The sequence below is a fragment of the Bufo gargarizans genome, chromosome 6 (genome assembly GCF_014858855.1).
Source record: "Bufo gargarizans isolate SCDJY-AF-19 chromosome 6, ASM1485885v1, whole genome shotgun sequence".
NCBI lineage: Eukaryota > Metazoa > Chordata > Amphibia > Anura > Bufonidae > Bufo > Bufo gargarizans.
Genome location: NC_058085.1, coordinates 352,198,519 through 352,213,631, shown reverse-complemented (window position 1 = coordinate 352,213,631; position 15,113 = coordinate 352,198,519). Strand labels below are relative to the sequence as shown.

At 40.8% G+C, this 15,113-nt stretch overlaps 1 protein-coding gene across 1 annotated transcript in view; it reads right to left on the bottom strand.

The window, feature by feature from the left end:
• LOC122939842 (alpha-2-macroglobulin-like protein 1) overlaps nt 1-15,113 on the bottom strand; it is a 128,320-nt gene that overhangs the window by 76,165 nt on the left and 37,042 nt on the right. Inside the window, exons 11-12 of the mRNA XM_044296032.1 lie at nt 4,709-4,870; nt 3,424-3,639 (exon numbers count right to left, since the gene is read on the bottom strand). Coding sequence (XP_044151967.1) covers nt 3,424-3,639; nt 4,709-4,870 — 378 coding nt within the window. The remainder of the gene's footprint in view (nt 1-3,423; nt 3,640-4,708; nt 4,871-15,113) is intronic.

The window sequence follows — 15,113 nt, the reverse complement described above, 5'->3', positions numbered from 1 at the left end:
CTTTTATACCGACTACAAAATACAGTTCTTTCCTCTGGATCAAAGATGTTCATCTTTTTTGCCGCAAGTTGAAATAGCAAAAGTTATTTAAGCATAATGATCTTGAAGAGAGCATTAGGCATTCCCCTGGATGAACTTCCCTTGGTTAGAACTATGGCAGATCGCCTCTTAAAAGGGGAAAGGAGAATTGGGGAGGGTCCCTTCACTAATCTAAAACCTAAAAGTACCAAATCTCCCCCTCAAATGGAAATAAATACTATAGATTTATTTTTTATAAATATAGTCACCAAGGCATAAGAAAGATTGGAACAAAGACAAATAAAGGGCAGTAAGAAATCCAACTTGGAAAAAAGTGAAATAGAAGCCATGATTAGGGTAGAGGCAGATCATAACATTATAATAAAACCCTAAGATAAGGAAGGAAATGTAGTGGTCATGGATCATCATGACTACAAACAAATGTGTAATGCTATCCTTAATGATAAAAATTTTTATAATATACTTAGAATCAATCCTACACCTAATTTTTACATAGATCTAGAAGCCCTACTTCTAAAATCTTTTAAAAAGAAACTAGTATCCAGTGATGAAATTAGATTTATGCTAAGACCTCATCCACAGATCGCAACATTCTATACTATACCTAAAATCCACAAGAGCTTTACCCCACTAAAGGATCGCCCAATAGTAGCAGGGATTAACTCCATAACACAGAATGTAGGCATATACATTGACAGGATTTTGAGAACATTTGTTACGCCACTTCGATCATATATTAGAGATACCTCGGATCTACTAACTAAAATTGATGGACTACATCTTGAAGAGGATATCCTACTGGCATCCATAGACGTTGAGGCACTCTATAGCAACATTCCCCATGATTTGGGTCTATGTGCGGTGAACCATTTTTTGAAAAGTAGGGGAATTCAATTTACAGCACACAACCGATTTGTCCTTAAACTTATGGATTTTGTCCTGAGACACAACTATTTCCTATTTAATTCTAAATTCTTCCACCAGCTCAGGGGCACAGCAATGGGGAGCGCATGTGCCCCCACTTATGCAAATCTGTTCCTGGGCTGGTGGGAGGATACGGTGGTATTCACCGAGGAGAATGTCTGGACGTCGAGAATAGTTTTCTGGGGCCGCTATATCGATGACATACTGATATTTTGGGGCGGGTCCAGGGGACAGTTCTCTGACTTTCTGACTGAATTAAATAGCAATCAGATAGGTATGCATTTTACATCTGAGATAAGTGACGAAGGTCTGGCCTTCTTGGATTTGTATATTACCTTGACTAATGGCATTATCAATACAAAAACTTATAGGAAACCTACAGCAACCAATAACTTGTTAAGATGGGAAAGCCATCACCCTTTTAATCTTAAATGCGGCATTCTGAAAGGACAGTACCTTCGAATCCGCAGAAACTGAATTTTGTGTAAAATAATAGAATAGCCTTATTTCTTTATTCACCTGTCCCCACCAAATAAACCGCTGACCCTAATCTAATAAACCCTAATTTAGTATAATTCACATTGGCTACATTCTTTGGTTTACAGTTTTTCGGATATATTCATATATACAACAATTAATAAAACTAATCACACTATGGGGAAACTATAAACTACATTCTACAGTGGATCATTGTGGAGAAAACTATAGATTATACCCAATAGAGGAGATATATATATATATATATATATATATATATATATGAGGAGACAGTGAATATCCAGTTGAATCATCATTATTCTAGCCTGTATCAAGTTATAATCATGGGCAGAATAAAAACTCCCTGAGCGCATGCGCGGGAGAGTCCCATAGGACCTTATTTAAACTTATCACGCAATCGCTGAATATATCTTCAGGCGACTGCGCACTTGTATGCGTTCCACCTCGGACATCCACATGCGTACTTCTGCTCTACGCTCTTCCACTTCTGCTCTACGCTCTTCCGGACGCACATTAGTGACGTCAGTGCGTTCCACAGTGGATACCGGCGCATGCGCCGAGCGACAAGCTTCCGGCTCCGCTCTGGCAAGATGGAACGCACGCCATGGAAAATGTAAGCGACACGTGTACTAAATTTGTTTAATTATAATGGGTATATTAGGGAGCAGTATTCAGACATTACTCTGGACTGCATCTAATCAGTTGGAGCATCAAATATAGCGATTCAGCTAACGGCCATTGAGCTGTATCCATATCTTTTGTTCATCCCCTGATGAATCTGGCAGTATATCCTGACATATCTCCCAATACCCTGTTTCGTTTGTTCAGAAGAGGGGTAGGAATATTGATAAACCTTTGGACCCTATTTTCAGCGGACGAAGCAGCAATCAAGGTTCATGGATCCAAAAGGATTTTTTCATCGAATATGCCCCCCTGCCTAGGACTCAGAGCCACCACATCAGCCTGAATGAAATGTACATCTAACCGTGAGTGGTTATACAAATTTAGTGTGTTTAAAAAACATTATTGTATGTTGAATGTGGTGCCCAATACCTATAAACACATGTTTATTTGCCAGATAACCAATTGCAGTTATCTACAATATTTATCTATTTGTGGGACTTATTTTTAGAAAATATCCAATATAAAAGTTAAGTTTTAAGTAGGTTAATTACTCAGTGATATTCAGTTGACATATACCTACAATACGTGTATTTCATTTCCCCTGTGAACTGCTATTGCTCGTCCTCATACAGACTCGTTGGGGGGTCATTTATGACCAGATATACGATCTGGCGCAGATTCTGTCGCATGCTATGGTGCGGCAGAATCTGTGACCTCTTCCCTGTTCGTGGCAGGTCTAAAAAAGGAGCGGTGGTGAACGTGGGGAAGGGAACGGGCTGGCTGGTTTAGGTGTAGAAAATGGTTTAAATATAAGACAGCCAGGAAGCGGTCTTACATTTAGAACGGGCAGTGGATTTGCCTAAGTATGTAGAGGCCTGCACCTCTATATAACTTAAGCGAATCCACCGCAGGTATAAGGCTTATTAACACCAGTGTCTAAAACGCCGGTCTTAATAAATGTGCCCCATTGTTTCTGGGCAGTAGAGTGCTGTTTAGACACCACAATCTGCTGCCGACAAATTACGTTTTAAGTGTCTGCATGAAAGAGGGTTTCACTCGATGAACTTACACGATCATTGGCTGATCTGTGGCACCTTTATACGGACAGATTGTAGGGAACGAGAGTCCGTACAAATATTTGTCTGCCAGACAATCAGTGTAAAGCAGCCTTTCGTGTCTGAAGGGCTGACTAGTTTTGTTACTCTTTAATGTCTGATTTTGTCCATACATGTATCTTCTGATTTGTAAGGTGCAGTAGAACATGTCAGCGGTATGTATATATTTAAAGATTATTATTGCTCAAAAATGGCCTCACAGTCATTAAGATAAAGTATTTACCAGGGAGAAAAAGTGGAGATGGTCAGTGTCAGAATCGAGATTCTTCCTGTGGATGTCATATTTTACAGTCACTGTCTGATCGGAATTACATTCTGTTTCAACTGATTGCTTTTCAATGGAAAGGTGGCTTTCACTCTCAGAATAAAAGGGAAGAATCCAACATCTGGCGACTGAATGTCTATCTTCGTCTTCATCTTCACCTGATGACAAACTTGCCTGAGGAAGCATTATAAACCAGGTATTAAAAAGATCCAAAACAATTCGGTTCATACTATGCAGTATCTTGCTCTTCCCCTCACAATTTTCTTACGGCTGTAAAAGGTAGTATCATGTGGTGCAACAATATCTAAGGGTTCTTTAGTGTATGGAGGAAGAGAGAATCTGCTGCATTGAAAGGATTGAGAGAAGGAAGGAATTTACTACAAAAGGGTTAAATGTCTTGAGAGAAAGTTGATTATGAATATAATACTTAAAGAGAACCTTTCGCCAAAAAACATGTTACATTACCGAACAGTGCGGCCCCCAGTGATGTATTTCCGATTATTATTTTTTCAGAGGTCCTGTCGTCCACTGTGGTCTCCAGTAGTTCTGGCGCCTCATTTGCTAATGAGGTAATTCGGTTCGAGTAGGCGGTGACTAGAATTTGTACAGGGCGCGGTTTTCTTCTCCCTGGCTAAGAGCGCATCCAATCAGAGCGCGGCGCTCTTAGCCAGGGAGAAGGAGCTCAAGTTCTCACGAGATTCACGAGAACTTGAGCTTTTGCACATCCCGAGGCGTGCGCCATCTTGGAGTCCCCGGCGGAGAGGATCGCAGCGGTGGCATAGGCAGCAGCAGCATCCTGTCTGTAAGTATGAAAACTTACTGACAGGATGCTGCTGCCGCCGCCTATGCCGCCGCTGCGATCCTCTCTGCCGGGGACTCCAAGATGGCGCACGCCTCGGGATGTGTAAAAGCTCCAGTTCTTGCGAATCTCATGAGAACTTGAGCTCCTTCTCCCTGGCTAAGAGCGCGGCACTCTGATTGGATGCGCTCTTAGCCAGGGAGAAGAAAACCGCGCCCTGTACAAATTCTAGTCAGCGCCTACTCGAACCGAATAGCCTCATTAGCAAATGAGGCGCCAGAACTACTGCAGACCACAGCGGACAAAAGGACCTCTGAAAAAATTATAATCGGAAATACATCACTGGGGGTCGCACTGTTAGGTAATGTATATTCTATACATGTTTTTTGGTGAAAGGTCCTCTTTAATGTAAATGGTAGTTTTTCACTGAATTTTCCACCTTACCCGTAATGAGTCAACATTCCTCCACTTTGAGGTGTTAAGAGTAAAATGAGCAATTCCATCCTCATCCGTCACACTTGTATGTGGCTCTCCAGAATGTCTGTCGTCATAGAGATATACAGCTTTATTAGGCATGGGCTGCTTCTTTTCATCAGTTACTTTCACCTGAGGATGAATAAAGATAACAGGTAATCAGGGCCTTTTCTGCAGTCAGGTTACGGTCACATTTAGCGCGTTCCCTGCAGATTTTACGCAGTGGAAATCAGCAGTGTATCTCGCTGAAATCCATACAGGCAAATGGATTTTAGTGAGGTAATTTCCGAGATTTTCCCCAGCTTTCCCCCCTTCTGCCTTGCAAAGGTTCAAATCCACTGCAGAAATCTGCAGGATAAATTGATGCACTGACGATTTAAAATCCACACTGTAAATGAAGCCATGCATGGATGCTGTTTTTGAAAATTTCATCAGAGTGTGGATGAGATTTGTGAAAATCTACTTTGCTGCTATTGTACACACTGTGGATTTTCCGCATTCAATTCTGCTGTGGAAAAACTCACACTGTTTAAAGGGGTTATCCAGTAAATGATAATGATGGATCTATCCTCAGGATCACTGTTTCAGGGAGCCGGCTCTCCGCAGCATTCCAAGCACAGCACCGTACATTGTATAGTGGCTGTGCTTGGTATTGCAGCCCAGCCCCATTTACTTCTATGGGACTGAGCTGCAACTAGGCCATGTGACCAATGTACGGTGAGGTCACATAACCTAGGAAGAAGCCGTGGCACTTAACCTCTTCTAACTGCCAATCAGCGGGGTTACCGGGTGTGAGAACCCTGGCGATCTGATATTGATGACCCATGCTGAGGATAGGTCATCAGTTTCTATTCCAAGCTAACCCTTTAAGCTACTTGTGGTGGCTGAACCCTTACTGTCGATTTACAGGTAGGTCTGGTCTCTTCTAGACTTATTCCTAGTCCCAGTTTGTGGTGTTTGGTAGGTATCATTCACAAGGCTAGGGCATGGAGCATACTACAATCAAACTACTACAAGCATACTACAATACAGCATACTACAATCAATATTACAATAAAATAAAATAAAACTTCATATGACTCTGTATGAAATCACAAGCAAGATGCATGCAATATATGCTCCACCAGCTTTCTTCTCCTCTTTATTAATATACCGTACTCATTTTCTCTTCATGCCTTCTGCCAATCACCAAGCATGCAAATATTTAAATGGGTCATCTAACTTCAGTAAATAGCATTTATCATGTAGATAAAAGGCACTTTCTAAGAATTTTGATCGCCCATATTTACTCCTTTGCTACGACCACCAGTAGCAATCCTGTAGCAGTGGCGGTGCTTGCACACATTGGGAAAAAGCACTGACCTCTCTGGTAGCCGGGTCCGTGGGAGTGTGCATAAGACAGCGTTTTTGTCTACAATGTGCAAGCACGTCCACCACTAATGGATTACAGGGTGGTCATAACCATGGAAACGAGCACTGTATAATGTGATGGAAAAATTCATGAAGCCACTAAAAGAAGCAATATGGACAATCACAATACATTAGTAAGTGGCTTGTATTAACTTTCTCTATATGATAAACGCCTTTTGCTGAAGTTCTCCTTTAAGTTCACCATCAATCATAGGATGAAATTTATCATCCATTTACGCCAGAAAACCGGTACCAATGGTTATGAAAATTTGACATTTTGCAGTTTTGTTTTTTTCAGCCTCACTTATCACTTTTCCAAACAGTGGGTGAAGTAGGGTGAGGGTGAACTGTGGGTGGTGCAGGGTGGGGCACATTTGTTATAATTTATGCCAAGTAGCTGGATACATAGATTATACCAGAAATGTTCACCTTGTTGGTGTAAATTTTAGTTCTGGCACATGGATCTGCACAGATTTACCGAAATTATTAAGAACCATGTTTCTCTTATTAATTGTGGCACATGTGATGCCAGTTCACAATAAAATTAAAGGGAATATGTTATCCCAATTGTTGGACTATTATCTACAGTAATACATGCATAGTTCTACAGATCAAGAGTCCAGATCATTATTTTTTATTGCCCCACTGTCAGCTTTGCCATTCTAACATAATGGAGAGGCCTCCTGTACGCATGCCTGGCAGTCCTGACAATGTGTTTCAATCCAGCTCTTTGCACTCAGCAGGAGAATGGGAGGCAGTAGGGAAATAAAAAATAGTGGTCTGGACTCTGCAAAACTATTTAAGAATTACTATTAGAGATGAGCGAATTTCTCAAAAATGCGATTCGGTCGTTTCGCCAAATTTCCCAAAAAGATTTGATTCAGTCCGAATTTAATGGAGGCAAATCGCAGTAACACGCATAGGGAGTCTGCTTTGGTAGTGCAATAATACTGTGAGTCAGTATAAAATGCAGATGACAGGCGTTGCTCTTAGATAATATAATCAAGTGTATATTGCCTTTATATATACCTTGTGGCGTGCTGCTGTACTTCACTGTCCCTTATTGCTGTTTCCCTAGTGGGTGGGGTAGGGTGGAGATTCCTATATTCTATTAAGGGAGAGCGTTTCCCGGCCGGTGGCACTGCTCTATCCAACTCGTGAGACTCGCGCTCAGCCTGAGTGCTCAGTGACGTCACTGTTTGAGTATGGGTACCTAGGAGTGTCTAACTTTCTCCAACACGTTTCGGATAGATCCCTATCCTTCGTCAGGGATGTAGGTCAGCTCTCCTAGTGTGGCTTATATAGGCGTCTTTCTCCCTCCTTCCTCGTTTTGTTTTTAACCCTTCATCTGCTGCTTTCTATACTATACTCGTTTTCTTTTATTCTACTTCACTCAAATGCAAATAGTTCAATTTCAGAATTTAACCCTACTGGTACTAGTGTATTCATGTTAATAATCCAGCATGTTTCGTCTGCAGACATTTTTTTAATATAATCTCCTCCCCTCTTATCTCCTTTTATTATTTCAAGTCCACTAAACTGCGTACCCAAACTCATACCTCCATGTTTCTCCTTATAGAGCCGGGATAATGGATGGCCCTCATATTTTCTATGGATGTTGTAGATATGTTCCCCTATTCTTTTAGTCAGTGTTCTTTTTGTACGTCCTATATAGATTTTCTTGCATGGGAAGGTTAGTGACTAAATCACTCCCCGGCTATTACATATGATATGGCCTCTTATCTTGTGTGAATGTACCATCTATATTTGTTATTTGTACTATTGCTCCAGACTTTTTAGTGATTTTTTTATCTTTTACACACTGCACATATTCCACATGGAGAATAGCCTCTTAAAGGTTGTTTTTCTTCTAGGGTTATTAACCTGTATGTTTATGCATTTATTTGTTAGTGCCACCATATTTATACAAATCTGGATGTATCTGGAATATGTTCACCTATTATTTTACCTTCTTTCAGGATATTCCAGTGCTTTTTAATAATGTTCTGAAATATCTTAATCTGACAGTTATATTGCATGATAAAAGATGGTGTTTTGAATTGTTCTCTATCTCTCTCCCCCGACTCTCATTTTTCTTATTATGGATTAAGATCTGCCTATATAGTTGGGCTATCGCTGTTTTTTGTTTGATTGACTCATCTCTCATATAACCTTTCAACTCAAATTTTAGTTGTAATTCCTCTGCCTCTTTTATGTACTCCTCCATTTTGGCACAGTTCCTTTATATTCTCATAAACTGGCTTTTAGGTGTGTTACCTAGTCATTGGGTGAGATGGAAACTTTCGCGTGAAATAAAACTGTTTGCGCCTGTGTTTTTTTTTTATACGTTTTCGTGCATATTTTAACTCTAAATAAAAAGCATTTTTATTTAATTCATTAAAACATCTTATTAATTCTGGTCCCCCCCCCCCCCAGGGAAACATCACATCAATAAAAAGTTTCCAGAGGCACTAGATTCAACCAGAGCTCGCCATTGGGATGGATAACATCATGCTCCCATCGTCCCATGTACAGTATAAATTAGCGAACACCGGTGCGAATCCCGTCCCCATCGTATTACCCTATTGCTGTAAATAAAACCTTTCTTCAAATAAAAAATAATCTTTCTGTAAAATAAATAGCATGCACACCCCTATGTACTCAATTTGGACCCTGGGTAATTCTCCACTTACTTCTAGAAAAAAGTGTGCAGCTTCACGTCCTTTTTTGTTCTCTATTACAGTACAGAGTGATTTAACATCTAATGTAATGTGAATTCCACCCTATACCGTTTAATATCTGTAATATATGATTGGTATCTTTTAGATACGTTGGCAATTTTTGTGCACATGGTTGTAGGTGGTAATCTTCATACCTTGACAGATTACTAGTCAGGCATTCTATGCCTGACACAATTGGTCTACTCAATGGTTTCATTATATTTTTATGGATCTTGGGGTTGTGGTAAAAGGTCGCAATTATTGGATGTCTAATTTCCACAAATTCCGCCTCTTTCTTATTTATTATACATTGTTTTTTCCCTGTTAGTATTTACTCTCTTAATTTCCTCTTATATTTTTCTATCGGGTCATTTTTCAATTTTCTATATGTTTTGAGGTCCCCCAATAATTTATATGCCTCTATATGCCTATTGATGTTATCTTGCATTGCCCGCTTCTGTGATTTGGATATAATACTCATATATGGTGATTTTTTTGTTTTATAGGGAATATTTACATTCCATATCTCTTTTGTTACTAAATTCATAAATGTACTGAACGGCTGGGAATATTCTTGTACAGGATGATATTTAGATTTTATTCTCAATTATTTGGCTCCTCCTTCTTCGTGTCTTTATCATTTTTATCCTTTTTTTGATAATTGTTCTTCCTTAAATATTTTTTCAATGCTAACTTTTGCATGAATTTTCTTCATGAATGCCTCGAATTTATTGAAAAATGTGGTAGGCGTGAATTTTAAACCTTTCTCTAATATATTTTGTGAGTGCATATTTAGTCAGGTTATACATTTTTTTGTCCTGATTTTGATACCTGTTTCTTTCTTCATTTTTTCTTTTTGGCAAATTTCCCTCCCCTACTCCCCCTTTTATATTTTCCTTTTTTTGGCTTGAAAAAAATCCTGTCTCACTGTCTTTTTCACTACAACTTTTTTATTATTATTATCGATATTCTCCTTCATTTTCTGTATATTATCCCCCTTCTCTTTTGTCCTTTATTCTTCTGAGTTATATTCCCTGTATTAATTTAATTTTTTTGAAAAAATGGTTGTATTATATTACTTTTCTGTTTTTGGTCTTGCTGCTGGGTTATAGTTTCAATGCTCTCCTCACTACAATCATTTAGTACATTGAAACGGTTACTTCTTAATGTGCTAAATCTGTTTTTCTTTTGTAATATAATTTCCGGAGATAATGGGACTCTCTAGTTTGCATTTATATGTTCATCTTCTTCGTTATGTACAGATTTATCATTGTGTACAGTAAGAATGAATAAATCACTGCAAAAGGTGCAAAGATTACATTGAAGGGATGCGCCGGCTCCGATATGTTCTTGAACGGAATATATTGGCTAAACTTTCATTTTAGCATCTAGCGTTTGTGATCTTACATTAGAGGTTTGTGGAAGTCGGAAGTTTGGCTGTGAGTTGGACATTAGTACCTATCAGACAGTGTTCACACACTATAGGTAGGTTTAGCAGTAGGTCCCGCGCTAACTGAGATACCTTGATGGGTGCGTGAGCTTCGATATGTTCTTGAACGGAATATATTGGATAAACTCTAATTTTAACATCTAGCGTAAGGGTTTAGTCTTGTATTTTCATTTGCAAATATTGCAGTGCACCTTTTGCAATAATTTATTTATTTGTATAGTCTAATCCACACATTACTCCATCTTGTGTAGGATTTTTTTGTGGCACATGGGGTCTGCTGCCGGCATCCTCCATTGGATGCATTATTTGATGGGGATTGCCGTTTGCAGCGGATCTCATGTGGAGGTTTTGCTCCCCCGGTTATAAATACGCTACAGTATTTGGTTTTGAGCATTTCCTCCCATGTAGGCCACTTTATTCAGTGATTTGTTACAGTAAGAATGGATGACATATCTCCTATATCACTAATATCATCTTGTTTAAATTCATCTATAGTTTGAAATGAATTAGGGACTATTGACTCTTCATGCTCTATCAGATTTTTTGGTAGAGTGTCTTGATAGAATTTCCTTGTCTTTTTCTTGTCTTATTATTTCATCTACTTTTTGATGTATTTTTCTTTTTATATTTTCTACCAATAGTTTCATACTAATATGACAGTAAGAGAATAGTAGAAGATATAAGCGCCAGTGAATCTTAGCCACAAAAGACAGTGAGGCAGGATTTTTTTCAAGGCAAAAAAAGGGAAATATAAAAAATATAATATATATATATTTATAAAAAAAATTCTAGAAGAAAGTGGAGAACTACCCAGGGACCAAAGTGAGTATATACGGGAGTGTACACTATTTATTTTACAGAAAAATTATATCTTATTTGAGGAAAGTTTTTATTTATAGAAATGCGGTACTGCGATGGGGACGAGATTCGCACCAGGGTTTTGCTAATTTATACGTGGGACAATGGGAGCATGATGTTATCCATCCCGATGGTGAGCTCCGGGAGAATCTCGTCCTCTTTAAACATTTTATTGATAATGTGATTTTCATCGGGGGGGGGGGGGGGGCAGAAGAATGAATATGATTATTAAAAAGCACTGGAATATCCTGAAAGAAGGTAAAATAATAGGTGAACATATTCCAGATACACCAAGATTTGTATACAAAAAAGCTAAAAATGTGGGAAATATGGTGGCACCAACAAATAAATGCATAAACATACAGGTTAATAACCCTAGAAAAAAATAACCTTTATGAGGGTTTTCTCCACGTGGAATATGTGCAGTGTGTAAAAGATTAAAAATCACTAAAAAGTCTGGAGCAAAAGTACAAATAACAAATATAGATGGTACATTCACACAAGATATAAGAGGCCATATCATATGTAATAGCCGGAGAGAGATTTATTCACTAACCTGCCCATGCAAGAAAATCTATATAGGACGTACAAAAAGAACACTGACTAAAAGAATAGGGGAACATATCTACAACATCCAAAGAAAATATGAGGGCCATCCATTATCCCGGCACTATAAGGAGAAACATGGAGGCATGAGTTTGGGTACGCAGTTTAGTGGACTTGATATAATAAAAGGAGATAAGAGGGGAGGAGATTATATTAAAAAAAAAATCTAAAGCTGAAACATGCTGGATTTTTAACATGAATACACCAGTAACAGTAGGGTTAAATTCTGAAATTGAACTATTTGCATTTGAGTGAAGTAAAATAGAAGCATGGGAAAGCAGCAGATGGAGGGTTAAAAACAAAATGAGGAAGGAGGTAGGAAGGGAGACGCCTATATAAGCCATATTAGGAGAGCTGACCTACATCCCTGACGAAGGATAGGGATCTAGCCGAAACATTTTGGAGAAAGTTAGACACTCCTAGGTACCCGTACTTAAACAGTAAAGTCACTGAGCGCTCAGGCTGAGGGTGAGTCTCACGAGTTAGATAGAGCAGTGCCACTGGCACGCTTTCCCTCAATAGAATATAGGAATCTCCACCCTACCCCAACCACTAGTGTTCTGCTAAGGGGAAAAGCAATAAGGGACAGTGAAGTACAGCAGCACGCCACAAGGTATATACTCGAGTATAAGACGAGTTTTTTGGCACATATTTTTGTGCTCAAAAAGCCCCCTCGTCTTATACTCGAGTCTAGGTCTGTATTATGGCAACTTACATTGCCATAATACAAACAATGACATGTTGGGGGCCGGAGAAGCTGTTACTTACCTTTACAGCTGCTCCGGTCAGCTCCCAGCACGTCCGCGCGGCACCTCTGTTAAGCTCCCAGTGTAAATCTCGCGAGACACGCGGGCCGCGAGATTTACACTGGGAGCAGACCGCGAGATTTACACCGGCAGTAAGTACCGGCCCCTGCACAGCCTCCCCTCCCCCTGGACAGCCCCCCATCCCATGCCAAGTATGAAGTAGGGAGGGTTTTCTTGATTGCGAAAATTTGCAAAAAAAATCGCATTCAAATTTTTGCATAAAAAAATTGAATATTCGCAATTACTGATGCCTCAATTAATGTAATTTTATTGGTACGGTATCTATTTTTATTTTTTAAATTTACCAGTAGCTGCTGCATTTTCCACCCTAGTCTTATACTCGAGTCAATAATTTTTCCCATTTTTTGGGGATAAAATTAGGGGCCTCGGCTTATATTCGGGTCGGCTTATACTCGAGTATATACGGTATATATAAAGACAATATACACTTGATTATATGTTGTAATCTGCCCAGATACCCCTTACTGCTACACTGGTTAAGGTGTGGGGTGTAAGTCGCCCGGCACCATTAATTATCTATTTTGTCGGTTTATTTTCTGCAGTAGGAGTGGTACCGCAGCGACAGTAAGAGAATAGTAGAAGATATAAGCGCTAGTGAATCTTAGCCACATAAGAGCATCAGAATAGTCGCTGAAGCAGGTAGTCAGAAGAAACAGGTCTCCTTTGACACAGTTTAGGTGTGGCACAATAGATGATCTAGTCTGATGCATCAGGCACTGGTGTGTGGAAATCCTGGCTGATCCATGCCTGATTCATCTTCACAAAGGTCAGTTTCTCCACATTTTGGGTGGACAGGCGAGTTCTCTTTCTCGCCACAATAAACACCCGCTTTGATGCCACACTGCTGGCTGGGCAGGAAGGCTTGTCCAGGGCAAACTCAGCCAGTTGCAGCCACAAATCGAGTTTGGCTGCCCAGTAGTCCAGAGGATCTTTGACGTGGGGTGGCAGGGTGCACTCCAAGTATGCCACAACCTGCTGGTTCAGGTTCTGCTCTATGTCTACCTGCTGCTGCAGGTGAGTAGTTTCTTCAGTAGTTGGGTGAAGAAAACTTCTCATTAGCGACTCTAGACTTAAGTTGCTGCTGATAAATGCCCCCACAGCAGCCCTGGCAGTGGAATATGAGCGCAGAGGGCCTCCCAGTAAGACCTGCGTGAGGATGGGCGATGGCGCACATAGGCAGCGGCCAACGGACTACATATGATGTCTCGATAGTAGTTCAGTTTGTCCTCCCTCTCAGCAGGTGTAAAAAAAGTCCTCATTTTGGACTGGTAGCAAGGGTCTAACATGGTGGAGATCATCCCTCTGCCGAATGGTGACAATTTGGCTGTCACTACGCAAGCAAGTGAGCATGCATCAGGCTATTTGCGCAAGTGACTCAGAAGCACTGCCTGCCTCCATTTCCACTGCATACAGCCATGGTGTGTCTGGGTCATCTGACTCGTCTTCCTCATTGCTCTGTAGCTTCTCCAGCTGCTCCTGCTGCTTCTCTCCTGTCACCTGTGTAGAAAAAAACACCCATTTCTCTAAGCATTGCTTGTGCTCGAATATCCTCCTCCTCTTCCTCTAGTTCAGCCCCCACAGGGCTCATATGGCCATGAGAGGTAGTCATCACATCGCCTGTCCCCAGCCAGATTTAGCAGCATCTGTTCCAGGACATGAATCAGTGGCTGACAAATAACGTGGCTTCCTCAAAGGGCCCGAGCAAATGCCAGGTGTCACGCATGAGCTGCTACTGGATAACATCGAAGTTTCACAGGGGAGTACCTCTGTCCGCCTGTATCAGCAAGAAATTGTTTATAGCCTTTCTCTGTTCCTATAGTCAGTCCAACATATGGAGGGTGGAATTCCAATGGGTGGAAACGTCGCATATCAGCCTATGTTGGGGGATGCAGTTCTGCCGCTGCAGCTCAAGAAGGGTGTGTTTCGCAGTGTATGAGTGGCTAAAGTGCATGCAAAGTTTCCTGGCAATTTTTTAGAATGCCTTGCAGATGGGGTAAAGACTTCAGGAACCGCTTTACAACCAGATTGAACACGTGTGCCATGCAGGGCGCATTGCTCAGCCCTCCTTGACGCAGTGCCAGACCATGTTCTTCCCGTTGTCGGTCACCATGGTTCCGATTTTGAGTTGAGAAAGCCAGGATTCAATTTCTTGATGAAGGACGTGGATCATTTCCTCCCCTGTGTGTCTCCATTCGCCCAGGCAAATTAGGTGCAGAATAGCATGACACCGCCATGCCCTGCACATGTGGTATGCTGGAGGGGCACAGAGAATTGTCCCTACAGTGGAGGCTGAGGACACGGTGGAGGATGAGGAGGCAGAGGCGGACATTGTCGCAGGACCAAAGGCGTGAGAACGTGGAGGCGAAAGCGGCGTCACCTTGCCAAGATGCTGGTGTGGCAGGGCAGGAACCACATTTACCCAGTGGGCCGTAAAGGACATATATTTTTCTTGACCGTAGTTACAGCTCCACACTTCGGCGCTGCCGTGTATTTTGGCAGACACT